Source organism: Salvelinus fontinalis, chromosome 23 (genome assembly GCF_029448725.1).
Source record: "Salvelinus fontinalis isolate EN_2023a chromosome 23, ASM2944872v1, whole genome shotgun sequence".
In the NCBI taxonomy this organism is placed as follows: domain Eukaryota; kingdom Metazoa; phylum Chordata; class Actinopteri; order Salmoniformes; family Salmonidae; genus Salvelinus; species Salvelinus fontinalis.
The window spans coordinates 36,254,947-36,272,145 of record NC_074687.1 but is presented as its reverse complement, the minus strand read 5'-3'; the positions used below and the strand labels follow the sequence as shown (position 1 = coordinate 36,272,145).

Below are 17,199 nucleotides of genomic sequence, written 5' to 3'. Positions count from 1 at the left end.
GCGGAGGAGAAAGAGGAGAAGAAAGACAGATGAGAGCGCAAAGTACAGGATAGACAAGAGGGAAGACAAAAGAAAAGAGATGAAAGGCGAAGACCCAAATAGATAAGAGAAGGAAGGCTTGAGCAAACCAATCTGTAGATTGCCGCTAAGATGACCAGCTACTTTTCTGACCAACCGAGTGACCATTAGATGCCGGTAGTAATTATCTTGATCCTCTCCACCATCAAGTCTTTTTCTTCCAATCCTGATACCAAATGAAAACACAGTTCTATCCTTTTCTCTCTCCCTTAATGGGAGGTCTTATATCTACTGCCTTGCCTGAACCCGTGCTCACCGCTCAGACACAAAGGGACACCTGAGCAGGCGAGTTCTGATCGAAGAGGCCTGCCACTCAGCGAGGGGATCAAATGATCCCAAGCCTCCCCAATCAGGGGTAGGGTTACACGTGGCACGGGGTGTGTGTCTCTCCCTGGACCGGACCACAGGATACGGACATAGGGGGTGACGTGGTCACCTGTCCTTACAGTCTAGGCCGAACATAATGGCCAGCTGACAGTCTGTTAGTCTATAGAGTTTAGATCACTCAGATGTTCCCAGAAAAGTAATCTCCAACAAAAATATAGTCACTCTTATTAATAATTTATGATTAAGTCATGATCAGTGTATTAATATGGATTTAAATAATAATAAATGTGTCAGATGTAGTGAAAAAACAAAACTGTACAAAATAAAAAGAACGAGAATGAAGAAGGAATAACACAATAACATTAATAAATTAAGGAATATGACCCCAAGTAAATTTGTTATGTTTATTGCGTATTGTGGTGGAATCTTTCTCTCATACTGAAGGTCCAGTGAGAGGTCTGAGGTGACTTGAAATCCTGGGTGGTGAATCTCTCTCCTCACCACGTCTATCTGGCAAGCACATATGTCTTATTCAGTGAGGTGTGCATCAGTCCCTGAGAGAGAGGGGTAGGGGGCGGGGGTCAGAGTGTGTGTAGAATAAGTAGAGGAATAGACCTCATAACCTCATAACCTATGTACATGTACAGTTCCCTATGTACATAAACTTAGGTTGGAGTCATTAAAACTCGTTTTACATACACTTAGGTTGGAGTCATTAAAACTCATTTTTCAAAAACTCCACAAATTTCTTGTTAACAAACTATAGTTTTGGCAAGTCGGTTAGGACATCTACTTTGTGCATGACACAAATCATTTTTCCAACAATTGTTTACAGACAGATTATTTCACTTATAATTGTCACGCCCTGGCCATAGAGAGGTTTTTATTCTCTATTTTGGTTAGGCCAGGGTGTGACTAGGGTGGGCATTCTAGTTTCTTTATTTCTATGTATTCTATTTCTTTGTTTTTGGCCGAGTGTGGTTCACAATCAGAGGCAGCTGTCTATCGTTGTCTCTGATTGGGAATCATACTTAGGCAGTCCTTTCCCCTCTTTAATTTGTGGATAGTTATTTTCTGTTTAGTGTCTGCACCTGACAGAACTGTTCGCTTTTTTCGTTTTGTTACTTTGTTCGAGTGTTTTTGATATTAAATAAAATCATGAACACTTACGACGCTGCGCTTTGGTCCACTCCTTCTGACGACAAGCGTTACAATAATTCACTGTATCACAATTCCAATGGGTCAGAAGTTTACATACATTAAGTTTACTGTGCCTTTAAACAGCTTGGAAAATTCCAGAAAATGATGCCATGTCTTTAGAAGCTTCTGATAGGCTAATTGACATCATTTGAGTAAATTGGAGGTGTACCTATGGATGTATTTCACGTCATACCTTCAAACTCAGTGCCTCTTTGCTTGACATCATGGGAAAATCAAAAGAAATCAGCCAAGACCTCAGATTTAGAAATGTAGAAATGTTCAGAGACATCTTACTGTATCTTCTCGCATAGAATTCAATTACTGCAGTCATCGTTCACCATTCAGTTCCTATTGGGCAAAAACATAACCCAAAACACAACTAAAACCAACTGTAAATGCATCCAACAAGTTTGTAGTCACAAGCTTGATGAAGTCATTGCGTGCTAGGAATATGGGACCAAATACTAAACTTTTGACTACTTTTTAAGTGTGTGTGTGGGGGTGTGACATTTTTTGCAGGAGCATAGAGCCAAACAAATATTTATTTTTGCAACACTGTCCAAATACATACAGAGGGAAGTGATATTCATAGTAGATTGTAATAAATATCAGGGCCGGCTGCAGGCACAAGCAACATAAGTGGTCGCGTAGGGCCCCCGGCTGCTTTTCCCCAAAAAAACTAAATTGGGTTGTACATCAACAGTTTTTCTCTTGTTATGTCAGTCACTGACAGTCACAAAAATGTTTTGATTGGTAAGTTTGTCTAGCCAGCTATCTAACTTAGTAATCATGGACGAATAGTGACCAGGCACGCAGGGAAGGTGTCCAGGGGCCCTGACCTCCAGGGGGCCCACATTGATTTTGTTAGTCACTCTCATTCAGATATTATTAACATGGCATAAGTCATGGAAAAATGGGTAGATATTCAGGAAATGTGCTTTAAAACTGCATTTTTTTCTCTCAAAATGTATAGAATTACATCATTTAAAAAAATAAAATGGCAACCTTTTCTCTCTGCCTCATGGCAAAATGTGTAGAATTGGTGAAAGCGTACTTTAAAACTGTAACATTTTCTCTACTTCTGATGGCAAAATGTGTAGAATTGCAGGAAATAAACTTTTCTTTCAACCATCATTAGGGGGGCCACTAAAATGTTTTGCCCGTGAGGTGGGGGGTCCACCAAACATATCCCGCTTAGGGCCCCCAAAAGGCTAGGGCCAACCCTGATAAATATAATAAATAATGTGAAAAGTTGAAAAAAGGCAAGTGTAATGATCACAACGCAATCCGACTGAAACTGTAGACTTAAAAAACGAATATTTTTGTCCATAAATATCCTCATATTTCAAACAGATGTTCGAAATCCACTCCAGTCCAGTTACATCCAGTTATGCTAACAGAGCATCACAAGAGCCGTGTGTGCATTGACCCTTAGAGTTAGTCTACCATTATATGTCAATTTTCTTTTCTTCAGTTGCTACACTGTTTCCAATGTCATTTCAAGTATATCAGTCACACTGGGTTAAAGGGTGAAATGCCCAACCGTTTGGGTTATTTCAACGTTGTAGGGATTTACAGGATTCTCCTCACAGTTACAGTTGTGACTCCTGGGTTGGGGTCATTGGTTGTAGAAAGGTTGTAAAAGGGTTGCACAGGGGTTACTTATGGAGCTCTGCGAGGGAGGAAGTGTGTGCAGGGCTGGAGTCTCCCAACACTGGTCCCCCTCTTGGCCTCTCCTTTATGGGACAGGGCCAAGTAGATGCCTGGGTGAGACAGGGAGGAAAAGGTGGTGTAGTGGTTCTCCTCCAGGCTCTCCTTGAACAGACAGTCAGATGAGAACTGTACCTGCGGGTGGACAAGATGACATGATCAGAAAAGCAAACGTCTTTATTGCATTACTATACCCCATTTATAACAGTCACGTTAGAGTCATGTTAGATGTACTCAATTGTACTCACTGCTCCGTGTGCGATGCCCTCTTGGCTCATACAGAGATACAAGCCAGTCTTGATGCCTCTGATGCCCACAACACCACGCTTCATGGCAAACACCTTCAGCAAGCCTGCAGGATGCAAGGGATGGTGAGATACAGTCTAACGCAGAGTGACACACACACACGCAACAGGTTAATGATCTTACATCAAGGGCTTCCAGGTCTGTTTCATATCTGTTCTCTGAAATGAACAGTTCCTCTGACACAACTGATATACAGAACAACTGATATACTGTATATTGTTGTCATCAATTAAAGGAAGTTCAGCAGAACTTACTATGTTCAGTTGGTTCGTGCACTCCTCCTACAGTTCCATTGGACAGGACCTGGAGATGGTATCCTATCCCAACACGGCAGTACAGCAGCTGTTGTTTGACCAATCCTCTGATTGGATGAGGAGGTGGCACACCTGCAGAGAGAGAGAGAGAGAGAGAGAGAGAGAGAGAGAGAGAGAGAGAGAGAGAGAGAGAGAGAGAGAGAGAGAGAGAGAGAGAGATAAAGAGATAAAGAGCGTGGGTGTAAGAAATAAAACTGTGAACACGTGCATCTTATCAGTGGAACTAAAGGTCTGCTTTTCTTCTCTTTTGTTTAAGTTTGTTATACAGTAAGAGTATTAGGTAGTGTCCTATCTCTCAAGGTGACATCAAAGGCTGATGTATTCTTCAAGCTGATCAGGGCAGGCTAGCCCAGAAAACAATTACATAAGAGGGAAATATTTATCTCAACAAAGTGAACTCAGTCACAACAGTTTCAAGCGGTCTGGCATAGGAACTTCACAACAGGTGTTTTTTTAACGTTTTAACTTCCTAATGAACAAACATCCAACAAACACCAGCAGCCGGTTGGGAGGCCATTATGTTACAGTAAGTAGGGCCAAGAGTTTATAGGGAAAACTCTGGGCCCTAGTAATATTATATCAGCATGATGCAAGAAGACACACCATTTCATCTCATGTTGTTCTCACCTTTCATTTTCTGCTTTGAGTCTTTCATTGACAACCTCCAGAGGCCTCGCAGTTGATTGCCCTGGTCTTCATTTGCATCTGCACAGTGATAATCCATACACAGAGCCAGTAGCATCATCAGGCACGGGAACAGCAGGTGAGCATCCATAGTGATCAGCATTAGATGCCAGACCTGGGTTCAAATACATGTGTATTTGAGTATCTGTTATGTCGAATACTTCTTTCTGTGTATTTGATTATGTTCAAATACACAGCCCAAAACTATAACTTTTATTTGAGTGAATGGTTATTTGTAAAAACCAAATAGTCTATCAAATTGTATTTGAGATGATTTTCTAATACTAATTTCAAATACTAATTTCAAATACCTGGGTAATATGCATGGGAGTGTAGTTGAGTCAGTGTATTTGACTATTTTCAAATAGTTTCCAAGTGTATTTCCAAATACATTGAAACATTCAACTACTTGTCTATTCAAATAAAATACATCTGAATACTTACTTTGAATGTATGTGAAAGTAATTGCGATATTTGAAATAGTACTTGAACCCAGGTCTGTTAGATACAAATCAATGGGCACCAGTTCCAATCTGCCATGTTGACTGCAAAGGCTAATACAGGGACAGTGAAGTTAAGAACACAGTCCTTCCATTCGACCCACTCTGTCACCAGACCCACCAGTAACGTTGTGGTGTTGCGGCTGTCAAAGTGCACCCGACCCTTGATACTTTTCCTAATCCTCCTCCAACCAATGCTGCTGAACGCGATGTACTCCAGTCAAAATAAACACCCCTGCTCCTCAGGGTCAGTGTGCCTTCTCTCTGCCCTATCCACTTCCTTCCCTCTCACTTTGCTTTGACACTGCACACACACACACACACCACTGTCCGTATGCCATCACATTTATAATATACACTTTGCTCTATGTCTCTTTTGAGAGGTGGCCCTGGTTAGACTTACAGTACATGCCATTCCCATGTCACTAATTGTTCAAATACAGATTAACCTGATGAAGAGTTTGTTTTAAAAGATATACCATTAGAATGCTGTAACACTAACCTGATTTGAGTTGGTATACTATCATTATTTTGAATAAGTTTATCAGGGAAAAGTACAGACACAGATAAACCTAATGACGTTGTTGTTTGGGTATGCGTGTGTGTCTTTGACAGTCTTTGACATACAGTGTTGGAAATTCTAAGACACATAGGCATTTTAATGAACTACAATATTGCTTCTGACAAAACAACATGCATGCTAAATCACAGGGGTACTCAACACTTAACCTACGAGGTCCGGAGCCTGCTGGTTTTTCTCTTCTACCTGATAATTAATTGCACACACCTGGTGTCCCAGGTCTAAATCGGTCCCTGATTAGAAAATGCAGTGGAACTAGCTTCGAGGTCCAGAGTTGAGTTTGAGGGCTTTATCAGATGAAAATAAAATCGAAGAAATACAAAGGTACGTTATATCACTCATCCTCATTCTCTGCCCACCAGACATGCGTATGCCTACTCTACCCTACAGTATCAGTGAGATTGCATGGCAGGCCTAATCACTGGGCTGTGCTGGTCTGCAATCAAAGAAACAGAGAGAGAGTGTGATTAAGTACATTTAGGCTGGTTATTACGTGTTTCTAGCAAGATTCAAAACTGTTGGTGATACAGGACGTTTGTTGCGTAGACCCTCACGTGACCTTTGAGTCTGAAAAAATGTGAGACGGATCATTGAGATAAAGCAAGGAAAACTCCATCTTGTCTTTATCTTTATGAGACTGACGTCTGTCTGTGAGCCAAATCATATCGTTCAGATAAGTGAAAGGTCGATTGATAAAGACAAGTAAACAGGTGGTCCTGTGATCATTCTTTGAATTATTGTCATTTTAAATAGCAGGTGAAATAATTACTGATGATAAACAATGATGTACCATTGTTAAAAATCAATCAAAATGATCAAAACGATGATCCTCATCATCGTCATGAACATATAAACAGAATGTTCCCCTGCTCAGACAGTTCATTGCGCCATCACAGATGCCCCTCTCTCGCATGCCTGCCTCAACTGGGGTAACAATAGAGATTCCTGTTTTTCTACAGTCAAAAACTACAATAGCCACAAGGCTGTTGACAATCAAAGCAGCCTGACTGCAGTTGTTTAACACAGAATTCAGCCTATTTCCTGTAGTCTAAAAATGATTTAACGTTTTGTTTCATGCAATAAACTTTATATTCGATTTCTACTTCAAATGGAGCAGACTTAATAACAGTAATAACATGTATTGAATCATATGAAATAATGTCATTCAAATAAGTTGACTCACCCACATAAGTACACCCACAATTTCCCCACCTTCTGGGAAAACTGCTAACCTACAAAGCATTACATGGACTTGCTCCTACCTATGTTTCCGATTTGGTCCTGCCGTACATACCTACACGTACACTAAGGTCACAAGACGCAGGTCTCCTTACTGTCCCTAGAATTCTCAGCAAACAGCTTGAGGCAGGGCTTTCTCCTATAGAGTTACATTTTTATGGAATGGTCTGTCTATCCATGTGAGAGACGCAGACTTGATCTCGACCTTTAAGTCTTTATTGAAGACTCATCTCTTCAGTAGGTCATATGATTGATTGTAGTCTGGTCCAGGGAAGGTGAAGGTGAACGGAAAGGCACTGGAGCGACGAACCACCCTTGCTGTCTCTGCCTGGCTGGTTCCCCTCTCTCCACTGAGATTCTCTGCCTCTAACCCTATTACGGGGGCTGAGTCATTGGCTTACTGGTGCTCTTCCATGCCGTCTCTAGGAGGGGTGCGTCACTTGAGTGGGTTGAGTCACTGACGTGATCATCTTGTCCGGGTTGGCACCCCGCTCGGGTTAGTATCGTGGGGGAGATCTTCATGGGCTATACTCGGCCTTGTCTCAGGGTAGTAAGTTGGTGGTTGAAGATATCCCTCTAGTGGTGTGGGGGCTGTGCTTTGGCAAAGTGGGTGGAGTTATATCCTGCCTGGTTGGCCTTGTCTGGGGGTATCGTCAGACGGGGCCATAGTTCTGACCATAATTTCATCAATCAAAAATTAAAGCAGGAAGCACCAGTGACTAGATCAATAAAAAAAGTGGTCAGATGAAGCAGATGCTAAGCTACAGGACTGTTTTGCTAGCACAGACTGGAATGTGTTCCGGGATTCCTCCAATGACATTGAGGAGTACATTACATCTGTCACTGGCTTCATCAATAAGCGCATCGATGATGTTGTCCCCACAGTGATCGTACATACATACCCCAACAGAAGCCATGGATTACAGGCAGCATCAGCACTGAGCTAAAGGCTATAACTACCGCTTTCAAGGAGCGGGACTCTAACCTGGAAATCACGTTATGCCCTCCGACGAACCATCAAACAGGTAAAGCGTCAATACAGGATTAAGATTGAGTAGTACTACACCGGCTCTGACGCTCGTCGGATATGGCAGGGCCTGCAAACCATTACAGACTACAAAGGGAAGCACAGCCGAGAGCTGCCCAGTGACACGAGCCTTCAGGACGAGCTAAACTACTTCTATGCTCGCTTCGAGGCAAATAACACTGAAACATGCATGACAGCACCAGCTGTACCGGAAGACTGTGTGATCACACACTCCAGAGCCGATGTGGGTAAGACTTTTAGACAGGTCAACATTCACAAGGCCGCAGGGCCAGACGGATTACCAGGACGTGTACTGCGAGCATGCACTGACCAACATAGTGCCTGAGCCCAAGAACACTAAGGTAACCTGCCTAAAGACTCACGTCTGTAGCCATGAAGTGCTTTGAAAGGCTGGTCATGGCTCACATCAACACCATCATCCGAGAAATCCTAGACCCACTCCAATTTGCATACCGCCCCAACAAATCCGCAGATGATGCAGTCTCTATTGCACTCCACACTGCCCTTTCCCACCTGGACAAAAGGAACACCTATGTGAGAATGCTATTCATTGACAACAGCTCAGCGTTCAACACCACAGTGCCCTCAAAGCTCATCAATAAGCTAAGGACCCTGGGACTAAACACCTCCTTCTGCTACTGGATCCTGGACATCCTGATGGGCCGCCCCCAGGTGGTAAGGGTAGGTAACAACACATCTGCCATGCTGATCCTCAACACAGGGGCCCCACAGGGGTGCATGCTCAGCCCCCTACTGTACTCCCTGTTCACTCATGACTGCACGGCCAGGCACGACTCCAACACCATCATTAAATTTGCCGATGACACAACAGTGGTAGGCCTGATCACCGACAACAACGAGACAGCCTATAGGGTGTAGGTCAGAGACCTGGCCATGTGGTGCCAGGACAACAACCTCTCCCTCAACGTGATCAAGACAAAGGAGATGATTGTGGACTACAGGAAAAACAGGACGGAGCACGCCCCCATTCTCATTGACGGGGCTGCAGTGGAGCAGGTTGAGAGCTTCAAGTTCCTTGGTGTCCACATCACCAACAAACTAACATGGTCCAAGCACACCATGACAGTCGTGAAGCGGGCACGACATACCCTATTTCCCCTCAGGAGACTGAAAAGATTTGGCATGGTTCCTCAGATCCTCAAAAGGTTCTACAGCTGCACAATCGAGAGCATCCTGACTGGTTGCATCCCTGCCTGGTTTGGCAACCGCTCGGCTTCTGACCGCAAGGCACTTAAGAGGGTAGTGTGAAAGGCCCAGTACATTGGGGCCAAGCTTCCTGCCATCGAGGACTTCTATACCTGGCGGTGTCAGAGGAAGGCCCTTAAAATTGTCAAAGACTCCAGCCACCCTAGTCATAGACTGTTCTCTCTGCTACCACACGGCAAGCGGTATCGGAGTGCCAAGTCTAGGTCCAAGAGGCTTCTAAACAGCTTCTACCCACAAGCCATAAGACTCCTGAACATCTAGTCAAATGGCTTCCCAGACTATTTGCATTGCCCCTCCCCCTCCCCTCTCCACACCACTGCCACTCTCTGTTGTCATCTATACATAGTCACTTTAATTAACTCTACTTACATGTACATACTACCTCAACTAACTGGTTCACCCGCACATTGACTCTGTACCGGCACCCCCCTGTATGTATTGTTTTTTTTTTACTGCTGCTCTTTAATTACTTGTTACTTTTATCTCTTATTCTTATCCGCATTTTTTAAAACTGCACTGTCGTTTAGGGGCTCGTAAGTAAGCATTTCACTGTAAGGTCTACTACGCCTGTTGTATTCGGCACATGTGACTAATTTGATTTGATTTGTCTCCCGACCCCTCCTGTCTCAGCCCCCAGTATTTATGCTGCAATTGTTTATGTGTTGGGGGGCCTGTCTTATCCGGTGTCCTGTGTGAATTTAAGTATACTCCCTCTAACTCTCTTTCTCTCTTTCCTCTCTTTTCTCTCTTCTCTATGAGGACCTGAGCCCTAGGACCATGCCTCAGGACTACCTGGCTTGATGACGCCATGCTGTCCCCAGTCCACTTGGTCATGCTGCTGCTCCAGTTTCAACTGTTCTGCCTGCGGCTATGGAACCCTGACCTGTTCACCGGACATGCTACCTTGTCCCGGACCTGCTGTTTTTGACTCTCTCTCTCTACCGCACCTGCTGTCTCTAACTCTGAATGATCGGCTATGAAAAGCCAACTGACATTTACTCCTGAGGTGCTGACCTGTTGCACCCTCCACAACCACTGTGATTACTATTATTTGACCCTGCTGGTCATCTATGAATATTTGAACATCTTGGCCATGTACTGTTATAATCTCCACCCGACACAGCCGTGGACTGGCCAACCCTCAGAGCCTGGTTCCTCTCTAGGTTTCTTCCTAAGTTCCTGCCTTTGTTGGGAGTTTTTCCTAGCCACCGTGCTTCTACATCTGCATTGCTTGCTGTTTGGGGTTTTAGGCTGGGTTTCTGTATAGCACTTTGTGACATTGCCTGATGTAAAAAGGGATTTATAAATACATTTGATTGATTGAGACTGCCAGCAAAAACGTTTTTTTTTACATGTTGCTAGGAGTGCATATCACACTACTATTTGATAATAATTTGATTGTAAGGCTAGTATGAATGTCCTGTTTAATTTAATGGTTGTATCATCGTCGCAAATCAACTGCATTATACACTGCTCAAAAAAATAAAGGGAACACTTAAACAACACAATGTAACTCCAAGTCAATCACACTTTTGTGAAATCAAACTGTCCACTTAGGAAGCAACACTGATTGACAATAAATTGCACATGCTGTTGTGCAAATGGAATAGACAAAAGGTGGAAATTATAGGCAATTAGCAAGACACCCCCAATAAAGGAGTGATTCTGCAGGTGGTGACCACAGACCACTTCTCGGTTCCTATGCTTCCTGGCTGATGTTTTGGTCACTTTTGAATGCTGCCGGTGCTTTCACTCTAGTGGTAGCATGAGACGGAGTCTACAACCCACACAAGTGGCTCAGGTAGTGCAGCTCATCCAGGATGGCACATCAATGCGAGCTGTGGCAAGAAGGTTTGCTGTGTCTGTCAGCGTATTGTCCAGAGCATGGAGGCGCTACCAGGAGACAGGCCAGTACATCAGGAGACGTGGAGGAGGCCGTAGGAGGGCAACAACCCAGCAGCAGGACCGCTACCTCCGCCTTTGTGCAAGGAGTAGCACTGCCAGAGCCCTGCAAAATGACCTCCAGCAGGCCACAAATGTGATCACATAGCACGTGATGATTGTTCTGTAATTCACATCTCCCAGTATACATAGATGGCGATAATTAGCATAACACTCAGTGCTTTCCTACCAAACATTCCTTTGTTCTTTGAGCAGCGTTGCTGCATGAGCCAAGCGTGGGCGAGCAACTACAGCACAGCGCAATTTGCAGCTATTTTGCAGGTGCATGTTGACGCCACTGACGTCAGCGCCTTCATTATTTGGAACAGTTGGGACACTTGTTCCGTCTGTGAACCCAGCATGAACCAGTATGAATTCACAAATTGCTTGTTGCGTCACCTCTCCTGAGCAGGGGAACACGACTTGTATGTTATGCTTACCCTTGCTGAGAGCCAGTAGCTCTAGCACATAAAGATAGATACAGTTGAAGTCGAAAGTTTACATACACCTTAGCCAAATACATTTAAACTCAGTTTTTCACAATTCCTGACATTTAATCCTAGTAAAAATGTCCTGTCTTAGGTCAGTTAGGATCACCACTTTATTTTTAGAATGTGAAATCTCAGAATAATAGCAGAGAGATTTATTTCAGCTTTTATTTCTTTCATCACATACCCAGTGGGTCAGAAGTTTACACACGCTCAATTAGTATTTGGTAGCATTGCCTTTAAATTGTTTAACTTGGATCAAATGTTTCGGGTAGCCTCCCACAAGCTTCCCACAATAGGTTGGGTGAATTTTGGCCCATGCCTCCTGACAGAGCTGGTGTAACTGAGTCAGGTTTGTAGGCCTCCTTGCGCGCACACGCTTTTTCAGTTCTGCCCACAGGTCTCCTTCCTGAGCGGTATGACGGCTGCATGGTCCCATGGTGTTTATACTTGCGTACTATTGTTTGTACAGATGAACGTGGTACCTTCAGGCGTTTAGAAATTGCTCCCAAGGATGAACCAGAAATGTGGAGGTCTACATTTTTTTCCTGAGGTCTTGGCTGATTTATTTTCATTTTCCCATGATGTCAAGCAAAGAGGCACTGAGTTTGAAGGTAGGCCTTGAAATACATACACAGGTACACCTCCAATTGACTCAAATTATGTAAATTAGCCTATCAGAAGCTTCTAAAGCCATGACATCATTTTCTGGAATTTTCCAAGCTGTTTAAAGGCACAGTCAACTTAGTGCATGTAAACTTCTGACCCACTGGAATTGTGATGCAGTGAATTATAAGTGAAATAATCTGTAAACAAAGTCTGTAAACAATTATTTGAAAAATTACTTGTTATGCACAAAGCAATGTCCTAACCGACTTGCCAAAATATAGTTTTTTTACAAGAAATTTGTGGAGTGGTTGAAAAATGAGTTTCAATGACTCCATGTATGTAAACTTCTGACTTCAACTGTAGGTCTCCATAGCCTTGGTCTCTGGACCCGACAGAGTACAGTCATCCCCGGGGCGGTGTGGTGCCTGGGAGAAGGTTGATCGCACAGTCATAGGGTTGGTGCGGAGGAAGTGAAGTGGCCCGGGCTTTACTGAAAACCTACCGGAGGGCCTGGTACACCGCTAGAATGGTGGAGAGGTCCGGGGCAACTTCTGAGCCCAGAGGAAGACGTCCCGGGGCAGGCTGCGCTGACTTCAGACAATGGGCGTGGCAGAACGGGCTCCAGCCCATAATGGCACCAGCAGTCCAGTCTATGATGGGATTGTGTCGCTGTTGCCAAGACAATCCCAATACCACGGGAACCTGAGGAGACTTAATCAGCATAAATTGGATTGCCTCGCTGTGGTTCCCTGACACACGTAGGTTGATGGGAGTGTTATTGTGAGTGACCCGGCCTATAGAGCGCCCATCCAGCGCTCTAACGTCCATGGTAATGGAGAGGGGCTGAATGTGGATGCCCAGCTCGGACACCAGGGTAGCGTCCAAAAAACTCTTATCGGCCCCAGAGTCGATAAGTACCTGTAGAGATTTTGACTGGTTCCCCCACAGCAGGATGGCATGGAAAGAGGTGTGAATAAGGGGAGAGGAAAAGGTATCCGTATGGCCCACCAGAGTACTCGCCCCGTCTTGATAAGCCTGGGTTTTTAATGGTCAGGTAGCTACAAAATGTCCCGTAGCTCAACAACATAGACATCTTTGGGGGTGGAGTCTGCGTATGCGCTCAGCCGGAGTCAATCTAGCCCTGCCCAGGTGCATGGACTCCGAAGGAGGTGAGTCTGCAGCCCTCTGTGATTCCCGAGAATACTCGGATGACGTCGAGTTCATTTGGATATGTAGACTTCGGGGGTCTCCGAGATTCTTCGGAGGCGAGGTTGGAATCGAGGGTGAGCGAGGGCGACAAGGCACAGACTCCCTCTCCCTCCTACGAGCTCCCAGCTGCAAGCTCATCTTTGATCACCTCTGATAATCCATGAAGGAATATGTCGATCAATGCTTCCGGGTTCCAAGCACTCTCAGCCACCAATGTTTGAAAATCCACTGCGTAGTCTGCCACACTACGGGAGTCTTGATGTAGCTGGAGCAGCTTACGAGCAGCCTCTCTCCCAGACAACGGTGAATCAAACACCTTCCGAACTTCCTCCACAAACTCCTCCAGACTTTGGCAGACGGCGGACTGTCGCTCCCACACCACCTTGGCCCAGGCGAGTGCCCTCCCGGACATCAGCGTTATGATGTACGCCATCCTCGAAGTGGTCCGAGGGGAATGAAGAAGGCTGCAGCTCGTAAATGAGGGATCACTGGGAAAGAAAAGCCCAGCAGTTTCCGGAATCTCCAGCGTAGCGCTCCGGAGGAGGTAAGCAGGTTCTCGGGACACTGGGGTAGGCTGGGAGAATACGGGTGTGACCCGCTGCCCAGTGGGGAATCCGTGGAATTGCTCCAGCAATGTATCGAACGCCTGGTTATGGCGTTCTGCCAGGGTTTAGAGTCCCTCCATAAGACATTGCAGTAACTCCTTGTATCTTCCAATGGTGGCTCCTTTCAGGGAGAGCATTGTGGAGCATTGAGTCTGCTGGGTCAGTCATGACCAGTTTGTACTATCAGGACAGAGGATAAGACCCAGATGCAGACAGCTAGAGTCCCAGAAGTTTATTGACCCAAACAGGGGGCAGGCAAAAGACAGGTCAAAGGCAGGCAGAGGTCTGTAATCCAGGGCAGCGTCAATAAGGTACAAAACAGCAGGCAGGCTCGGGGTCAGGACAGGAACAGAATGGCAGGCAGGCTCGGGGTCAGGACAGGCAGAATGGTCAGAAACAGGGAAACAGAACATGAGGAAGCAGGGAGACGGGAAAACATGCTGGTAAGACCTGACAAGACAAACTGACAACAGACAAACAGAGAAAACTGGTATAAATACAGTGTGGATCATGAGGAAGATGAGCGACATTTGGAGGGGGGTGGAGACAAGCACAAAGATAGGTGAAACAGATCAGGGTGAGCCTATGCCCTCCCAGGCCCACCCATGGCTGCAGCCATGCCCAGTCGTGTGAAATCCATAGATTAGTGCCTAATGAATTTATTTCAATTGACAGATTTCCTAATATGAACTGTAACTCAGTAAAATCTTTGAAATTGTTGCATGTTGTGTTTATATTTTTGTTCAGTATAGATCTTGATACAGTCTATTCAGTTGGGAGGGAATGAACGTTAACAACACCGGGATACAGTGTCATTTGCTCCGCTTGTCAGGCACTGTTGTTGCCAGGCACTGTTGTCCGGCAACAGCATGGGAAGTAGCTACCTAGTGTATAAAATTGGGAGATTACCTAGTGTAGCCACTATCAGGGAGACAGTCACAGTAAGCGCAGACATACAATCAACAGTACACCCATCCTCAGTACTTTTAACAAAAAATGTACAATCTTCAGTTCTATTAAATGAAAATGTAAAATTATTTTAAAAATTGAAATACAAATCAGACTCATCCTCTGGCTTCAAAGTCCACACTCTCACCGTAAAGTAGTTGGCAGGAAACTAAAAACAACACCGTTCAATCAAACCGTCTAACTAATAACGGAGTGCTGATGTTACACCTATCGCTATTGATTTCACCCACTTCTTTCGCCACACCCACTTTCAGACCCACTCCGAGTAGAGAGCTTCTAAACCCAGAGGCGCAACATCGCAAGACTTCCGGGAACGCTTGCGAAACACACCAAACAGACCAGGCCGGAGTTTGGGGTTTGAGAAGTCAATGAGAGAAGTGAAAAATTCTTCCTTAGTTTTTATTTTCTTGAAATCTAAAGGCACAACCTAGATTCGAGCCAATGTCTTAAGTAGTTGAACATGTTATTACTCCAACCTTGTGAAAGTGACACGTTGAACATTTTCTCAAAATCAACTTTATATCAAAGGATTGCCTTTGACTTGACGCGCACATGCGCAGTTTGGCACAAGACGACCGTTAGACCCGATAACGTGCATGCGCTTAGCTAGCGTCTCCATGACATCACCTATATTTGAGATCGAGGATTTCTATTGGAGAAGCAGTTTCTGCCTATCATTCTATCTTAGCTCCAAGTATTAATATGTGGATGACCATCATCCATTTCATTTGATATGTTACCAATTACAATTTATATGATATATTTAAAAAAAATGCAATTCGTACAATATGTTACAATTGCAATTTTTAAAATATGTTTAAAAAAATGCAAAACGTATGATATGTTACAAATGTACATTTACTATGTTACGTCTAGTCTATAAAACCAGACTGAGTATGCAGTTACCCACGGGGGAGGCTATAAGAACATTCCTGGTGCCCAAAATGATGAAGTATGTCGTGCAGCTGAGAATCAAGTGGAGATTAATAGATTTGGTTCAGTCAGTCATCCTATTTTATGCTGCTGGCTAGCTGGCAACAACAGCAGCATTGTTGCTAGTTAAACCTTGTAAAATAAAGTGTGTTTATTTCGATGGGCAAGGGAGAAATTATTTTTAGTAAATTATTCGTCACCACTTGGAATCTGGATGTCACCGTGAAAAAAATGCGTTAACGTAATGACAAGGTGGAGTGAATGACCAGTGAAATGGTGTTGTATCGAGGTGTTTCTGACTGTTGCCACTGGGCAGCAGTTGCTTCACGGGCAGCTGTATCACATGTTGCTGGCGGTAGTTAACGTGGCCAATTTCCATCTCACTTGATTATATTTTGAGTAAGCCGGATAGCAGCCTACATGAGAAATAAGGTGTAATATTGGTAGTAACCATCTGGATCTCACCGTGATACAGTCTACTGCTTGAGGGGAGAGTTTTTGCACTGCAAGCCGGCAACACAAGGAGGTGGGAAGAAAAATATTTAAATTTGACCTTTAAAAAATATAGAAATGAGTTGAATAACACATTCATAAATGGAAAAACAGACAGTAAGCAAAAAAATCATAAGGAATAAGGTTTTTAAGTGTTTGTCCTATATTGAGGAGATATAAGAAAGGTCAGGAAATATTTTTGTTTTTTGGACACCTATTTAAACCCTTTTTTTTGTTGGCACAAAACTACCTCCATACTCCCATTTATTTGTTTTACTTGTACCGGTGTAACAGTATAACTTTACGGCGTCCCCTCGCCCCGACACGGGCGCGAACCTGGGACCCTCTGCACACATCAACAACAGTCGCCCACGAAGCACAGTCGTTACCCATCGCTCCACAAAGGCCGCGGCCCTTGCAGAGCAAGGGGCAACACTACTTAAGTCTCAGAGCAAGTGACGTAACTGATTGAAATGCTACTAGCGCGTACCCGCTAACTAGCTAGCCATTTCACATCCGTTACACCGGGTTATCTTCAGAAGAGTCCCGTGACAGTTGTGGGGGATTCATCTGTCCATAGAGTGGTCATGTTAGTTAGTAGGCCCAACCGTTCGTGCGCTACAGATGTTTTGGTGAGAAAGCCGATTTTGAGAATCTGTCCTGGTCTGACAAACAGTGCTGTTGTTCTGCCACTTTCCAAGACAGATGCTGAAGGCTGACATAGGCGGATGTGGTGGATT

At 44.4% G+C, this 17,199-nt stretch overlaps 1 protein-coding gene across 1 annotated transcript; it reads right to left on the bottom strand.

Annotated features, from left to right (window-relative positions):
- Positions 1-2,978: 2,978 nt before the first annotated feature.
- On the bottom strand, positions 2,979-4,722 carry fgf9 (fibroblast growth factor 9). Its single transcript, XM_055879203.1, has 4 exons — positions 4,563-4,722; positions 3,876-4,007; positions 3,564-3,667; positions 2,979-3,450 (listed from the first exon to the last, which is right to left on the bottom strand). The coding sequence occupies exons 1-4, from the start codon at positions 4,720-4,722 to the stop codon at positions 3,268-3,270; spliced, it is 579 nt and encodes a 192-aa protein (XP_055735178.1). The 3' UTR covers positions 2,979-3,267.
- Positions 4,723-17,199: the final 12,477 nt, after the last annotated feature.